At 54.5% G+C, this 6757-nt stretch overlaps 1 protein-coding gene across 4 annotated transcripts in view; it reads left to right on the forward strand.

The window, feature by feature from the left end:
* The window catches only part of SIPA1L3 (signal-induced proliferation-associated 1 like 3), a 120841-nt gene that overhangs the window by 102514 nt on the left and 11570 nt on the right, over positions 1-6757 (forward strand). For 3 of the 4 annotated variants that reach the window (XM_006773127.2, XM_015570069.1, XM_006773129.2), the window contains 2 exons: positions 2987-3152; positions 3843-4095. In XM_006773127.2, the coding sequence (XP_006773190.1) occupies positions 2987-3152; positions 3843-4095 (419 nt within the window). The remainder of the gene's footprint in view (positions 1-2986; positions 3153-3842; positions 4096-6757) is intronic. The other variant, XM_006773128.2, reaches the window with a different exon arrangement.

Raw genomic sequence — 6757 nt, forward strand, 5'->3', positions numbered from 1 at the left:
AGTGTATGCTTAATTTCTAGTTGGTTCTTTATCACAACATCAAGGGTCTCATTAGATTTCTTGAGGATCTCACGATATTTATCGGCGGTCTCACCAGTCTTTTTGAGGGCCTTACTAAATTTATCAGCAGCTTCTAGACAGTTCTTGAGAGACCTTAAAAGTGTGGTTTTGAACTCTATATCCATCAGTTTGTTTCCTCCATTTCTGTCATTTGTGTCCTGTTTCTTTGTCTCCACATTTTTTTTGCTTTCTTGGTGCACCCCCTTGTGGTCTTTGTGCACAGTCTTTTTGTAGGTAAGCCTTGATTGTTGTAGGTAACACTGGAGGGGATTTGACCTCCAGGCCAATTGGCTGTGAGAAGGGTTTCAGCTTTTTAAAAATTAATTACTGTTACTATTGTTGTTGTTGTTATAACGTGTGTGTGTGTGTGTGTGTGTGTGTGTGTAATGCCGCAATCGGAATGCTGTAGACTGGAACTACTGGTTGCTATGATGCCCACTGCAGCCAGCAAACTGGCCTGATCAGGTGGTGGGGCCGGCCGGCCAACCCCCCACAGCCCTTTCCCCCTCGCTGGCCCTGCCCCTGATCACACCCACCACCCCAATAGGGGGCAGGGCCGGCCAGCCAACCACCACCCCATTCAGAGGCAGGGCTGGTTGGCCTACAGCCCCTCCCATAGCTAGCCCCACCCAAAATCAGCCCCCCTCACCCCAATTAGGGGTGGGACCCGCCGGCCAATTGCCAGTGGCCCCTCTTCCCAGCCTCCCGGCCCTGATCTTCCCCAATTGGGGCCAGCTGGACCCCATCCATGCATGAATTTGTGCACTGGGTTTCTAATGGTAAAATAAATTCAGACAGAAGGGCATCAGATGAAGTTTATTTTCCCATTTCCCAGAAGTAATCATGGTTCATCATTTCTTCCAGAATTTTTTTCTACATATGAAAGTATATTTTAAAACCAAATGTGACTATGTGCCACAAATGTGTGTCGTTTGCATGCCATCTTTGTGATATAAACATGGCAGTGACACCTATAGGCTCTGCAACCTGGTGGTCTTGACAGGGATCCTGACTCCTCCACTCACCAGACAAGCACTGTAAAGTTGCTTTACCTCTTGGTGCCTCCGTTTCCCATCTATTGAAGGGGGTGACAGTAACAGTGGCTCCCAGGGAGGGCTGCCGTGCAAGTTCAACAGCACACAGGAAGTCCTCGGGATGGGGGATGATGCCTGCTGCATGGTGAAGACTGCTCCTGGTAGCTGTTGCTTCTTCTCTCCTAGCAACTCCTCAGGTCAGAGACCCAGTTTTCACCAGGGAAATAAGACTTGAACCCAAAGGCTGGGCTAGAATCAGAAGGCAGGAGGAGGCCTCAGGGGAAGTCCCAAGAGCAATGACCCCAAAACCCAGGGTAGGGCTAAGGGCACTATCCAGTAGTGGCCTGTGGAGCCAGCAGCGGGGATAAGGGAGCAGCTCAAGGTGCTGGTCAGCCAGGTAAACTGTTCCAAGGGCAGCCCTCATTTTCCCAAGCATCACTCTGGGTCAAATGCCCACAAGTGCTTTGCAGCAAACTCTACAATTCCATAAGGTCAGCATGTTTTCCTGGTGAGCAACCTGAGGGTCAGAATGATGGTGTGCCCAAAGACTGAGAAACAGCGATCAGGTTATCAATCCCCAGAAGGGAAGTAGGGGAGGGCGAGGGGAAGGGGAAGAGATCAACCGAAGGACTTGTATACATGTATATAAGCCAAACCAATGGACATGGACAACAGGGGGATGGGAGCATGAGTGTGTGTGAGGGGGGAGGTTGAGGGTTAATGGGGGGGTGGGGGATAAGGACACATTTGTAATACCTTAACTAATAATAAAAAAAAAAAAAAAGAATGATGGTGTGACTTGCCCAGGGTCCCACAGAAAGAACAAGCAGTCAGGTCTCAACTCCAAGCCTGCGTCTTCAGGGCTCCTGCCTTTAACCTAGACTGTGCTTCAGTGGCTTTTAGACCACAGAGTATTCTGGAAGGCAGTATGGGGTCAGCTTTGGGCAGTGATCAGTGACTCGAGCTCACGGACCAACTTGTAGAATGAAAGGCAGAGTAGAAAAGCGGAGATGGGAAAGTCAGGGGCTCCAGGCCCTTGCCCAGGTTACAGGAGCCTCATCTCTAGACCCTGTTACCTCACAGTGTATGAGCTCCCTTACCCCATGTAAGGATGAGGAAACAGGCCAGGAAAGCTGATGACAGCTCCTAGAGCACCCAGGCCAGAGATCTGCTGCCTGTGGCCTGGCACTTACTGCTGGGGACCAGTCGCCCAGGGGTTCTCCCTCTGTGAGGTCTCATTCCTCTTCTGTGGCTAGAAGTCCTGGTCTGGGCCACTTTCATCTCACCTGCAGGAGCTTCCTTGCTGTCTCCCTGCTTCCCCTCTTGTCCCCACCTCTGTGAAGGTCACTTTTATGTTCAACAACCAGAGCAATTCTACAAGGCAAATCAGGACCCCACACTCGCCAGCTCAGAACTGCAGAGCCTCCCCGCATGCCTCCAAGTCCCCACAGTGACTCATGAGTCCCGTGCAGTCTGCCCTGCCCCCACCCAGACCTCACCTCCCACCACACTGCCCTCCCCATTTCACCCCTCCAGTCCTCAGGCTCACCACTCTTGTTCCCATGCCACCCCTCAGAAAAGCCATTCTGACACCTCTTTCTACAGCACATTCTGGGATCTCTGTTTGTTTGCTCATTGTCAGGCTTCCTGACTGAAGGGCGGCTCCATGCTCACTGCTGCGTTCCTTCTGCAGCAGGTTGGCGCAGAGTAGGTCCCTGGGAAGCATTTGTGGGGTGAGTGAATGGAGAACAAACGAGGTCTCCTGTCATACCAGGTGAGATAAAGAAGGCTGCGGCGTCGCCCAGTGGCGTCGGGCCTTCTCGAGTTAGGACAGCTTTGAGACACAGCTCCCGCCTCCCCAAGACCCTGCTAACTCTGATCTCTTGTTCCAGGCAGGTGGACACCAATACGAAAAATGTCTTTGGGCAGCCACGGTTGAGAGCATCCCTCCGCGACCTTCGCTCCCCACGGAAGAACTATAAGTCCACCATCGAGGATGACCTGAAGAAGCTCATCATCATGGACAACCTGGCACCAGACCAGGAGAGAGATGCAGGAGTACGAAGTGGGCTGCAAGGGGGGGTGAGGGCAGAGAACCTACCTCCCACGGCCACTCCAGCCTCTTCCTGCAGGTCCTTGGCCTTTGACCCCTGCCGGCCCTGTTTGGGTGTATGTGGCTTTGTGGCAGGGATTCGGGACATCACATCATCAGTCAGGCCAAAGGCACGGTGTAAACCAGCCTGGTGGGCAGGCAGGGATTTGTTCCACACTAGAGGACCTCATGTGACAGGAAAGTTCTCAGAGGCCTCATGGAGCCCAACCTCGGGCACTAAAAGTGGAGGCAGGGTTCCTTGGTCCCTCTACACCCACTATTGTCCCCGCCTACCCCTGACTGGTCTTGCTCTCAGGCATGCACTCTCTTGTGGGGATGGAGAGTGCTGTATCCCACAGCACTAGGGAAGGCAGCGCTCTGTCCCCAGTGGTCCCCAGCAGTGACCCATTCTCATTGGTCCAGCTCAGGCCCCACCACCTCCCTTACCTTACCTGGAGCTAGAGGGCAGAACTGAGTGGTCTCCAAGTAGTGGAGGAGGAATCCTCAGGGGGAAACTGGGGTGCTTTGACCAGAAAGGGGCAAAAATGGATGCTGGGTGGGTAAGAGCCACAGACGTCCAGGACAGGAAGGCACTTCTGAGAACGGTGACCATGGGCCAGGCCACGACCATGCCCTGTGTCCCTCCCCTATCTCAGCAGCAGTCGCCACAGAAGAGTCTTCAGCGGACACTGTCTGACGAGAGTCTATGCAGTGGGCGGCGTGAGCCCAGCTTTGCCAACTCCGCCAGCCTGGAGACGGGCCTGCCTAGTGACGTGCTCTTCACCAGCACCTGCGTCTTCCCCTCCAGCACGCTGCCCGCCCGCCGCCAGCACCAGCACTCTCATCTGCCAGGCAGCAGCAGCCCCAGCACCATCCCTGCCCCTGGCAATGGCTTCCCAGAGAAGACATGTGAGTGTGGGTACCTTGGGGCTGTCAGGGGAGTTACCCCATGGTTGGAAAGCAAGAGGGACAGGGCTTGGAGGTCACCTGTGGGTTACCTGGAAGTCAGGGGCAAGAGGTCATTGGAGTCAGCTGAGGGAGGGAACTGGGCTACACAATGAACTTCAAGGGGGCCTGATGGGTAGGCACGGTGTCACCCAGGAAGCAAGGGATTGTTGGCCAAGACTGAGGATTTCCAGGGGGTCACCCTGGAATCTGGAGCACCCAAGGATTGGGGTCATCTGATACCAGAAATGGGAGGTCAGTCTCACCAGGTGTAGTTGGCTGGGGTCCTGAGGATCAGGGGTTGGCATCAGCTGACCTCCAGCCCTGTTACCTGTTCCAGCTTCAAACAGATTACCTAGTGATCATGGCTTTACCTACCTGACTCCCCCAGGTCTGCCAGGGAGGGAGGGAGTGCAGGGGTGCAGCTCATCCATCCTCTATTCATCCAGCAAATATTTACTGAGCGTCCCCCATCAAAAAGCCTTTGGTCTACCTTCAGATCCCTTTCCACACCCAAAGGCTCTGAAACTGAAGGGAGGGGAGAGGGTAGGGCCAGGCTCACTATCAGCACAACCCAACACAGTGCACATGAGGCTCCTGATGATCCTCGATCACCCCGCTTAGTGGGAAAGATGCTGCTTCATTGCAGAGCACCACCTGCCCCCTGGGGCTGCGTCATATGTAGCACAGCCCCCCAAGTCCAGACAGGTCTGGACAGAGGTGTGTTTTCCCCAAGGGTTTTGGCTGAAGGCCTATGTCCCATATCATTGATGGAGCCTCTTGTACACACACAGTAGATGGAGGAGGCTCTGGGATTTTTTTTGAAAGGGTCTCCACTTAGAATTCTCTTGGTTCCCCACTGCCATAGTGTCTGGATCCATATTCTTATGTTTTGGGGCCCAATCTCAGCTACTCCACTTCACAGGACCCTTCTTGAGATCCTCCAGGCCACCAGACCTTTCCTCCTCAGGACATTCCACATGTCTGTTCCCTCTGCCTGTCATGCCATTCTCCCAACCCTGCTCTTGAAACTCCTGCTTCTCCTAAGGGCTTTGTTCAGTCATTGCTCTTTCCTAGGTGTCTTCCCCAGCCCCAAGCTGGCCCATCTCCCTGACTTCCTCTCAGGGCGCCGGCCCAGCCCCTCATTACCTTCATTCCACGTGCTGTGGGCCAGGCTCTGCTCTAGGCGCTGGGCACGCAGTGACAAGCACGTCAAAGAACATCCCTGCCCCCGTGGGGCTGAGTTTCAGGGGGAATTCCTCAAGCTTCCCTAACCCTCCCTCTGCCTCCCTCCTTTGTCTTTCATCCTTACTGCCCTGTCTGCCTCAGGCAGGGCCTGGCACATGGTTGGCATTCAACACAAACTGAGGAGAAGGTGAGAGAGGGCCAAGGCAGAGGTCGTATGCACAGAGAACACGGAAGACAGGTTTGAATGCCTCTGACCAGCTCTGCCACACCCTGTCAGTCTCAGCTCAGACACTGCTGCCTCCAGGATGAGTCAGGCACTCCTCATGGCCCCCACTGCACCTTGGGGTGCTCCCATCCCATTCCCAATCCCTCTGCCTTCCATTTCCCCATTACAGCCCCATTCACTGTGGTTGTCACGTGGGGATGGGTCTGTTTCCCTCGCCAGACTGGAGGCTTCCTAAGAGCAGGGCCTAAGTCACCGTGGTGACCCCAGCCCAGGTCTCCCTCTCACAGGCACACAGGCACACCTCTCTTCGCCCACATGACACCCGTCCCCCTTAGTCAGGGAGATTGCCATCTGGCCTCAGCCTGGCCATGGCGTCCGGGCCTCCGCCTCTCCCAAGCCTGCTCAAGAGCTCTTTCCAAGCCATGTCAGGGGGCTGGCCCACCTCAGGCTTCACTAATCAAGGACCCTCCTTGCTAAGAAGCCTCTCACAACAGCACCTGCTGATTTCTCACTGGGCAGTGTCAGCTACTCCCAAGGCCCCCACCAGCTCAGCAGTGAAATGCCTGCAGGCTGGAGATGCAGAGCATGGTGGTCAGGGGCCCAGCTTCCTTCCAGGCCTTTATCATTCCCTGAACGTCCACTGGGCAAACGCGCCTGAGTTTGTGGCAGGTCTCCACTCACAGAAGTAACCGCTCTGTGCCTCAGTTTCCATAATAGTAAAATGTGAGCAAACTTTCTCCAGCCCTATCAGCTCCTTGGCTTCCCGAGCCCCTCCTGGACCTATAAACTCCACCCTGCCTGTCAGCCCTGATTCTAGTTTCCTATCTGACCTTCAAGTTCAGCCACAAAACCCACATCCCCCAACCACAGCTCCACCACAGGCTCTCCTCTCCTTAGCCCAGCCTTAGTCACCCCCCAAGCGAAACCCTCTTCCTCAGTCCCCCACACTTCAGGGTTTCTTTGGCTCCCAAGGGTGGGAGAGGCTGGGTCCAGTTGTCAGGACCTCGGAGAAAATCTTTAGGGTTTTGTTTGGTTGTGTGTGTGTGTGTGTGTGTGTGTGTGTGTGTGTGTGTGTGTTTTGTTGTTTTTGTGTGTGTGTGTTTTTTTTGGGGGGGGGGGGGGGAAGGGCCCTAGTTCACTCATAACACTTAGCATCTCCTTTCCCACTCTGTTTCTCCGAGCACATGGCACTATTCAACCAAACGCGCATTT

Source organism: Myotis davidii, unplaced genomic scaffold, assembly GCF_000327345.1.
Source record: "Myotis davidii unplaced genomic scaffold, ASM32734v1 scaffold166, whole genome shotgun sequence".
Taxonomy (NCBI): domain Eukaryota; kingdom Metazoa; phylum Chordata; class Mammalia; order Chiroptera; family Vespertilionidae; genus Myotis; species Myotis davidii.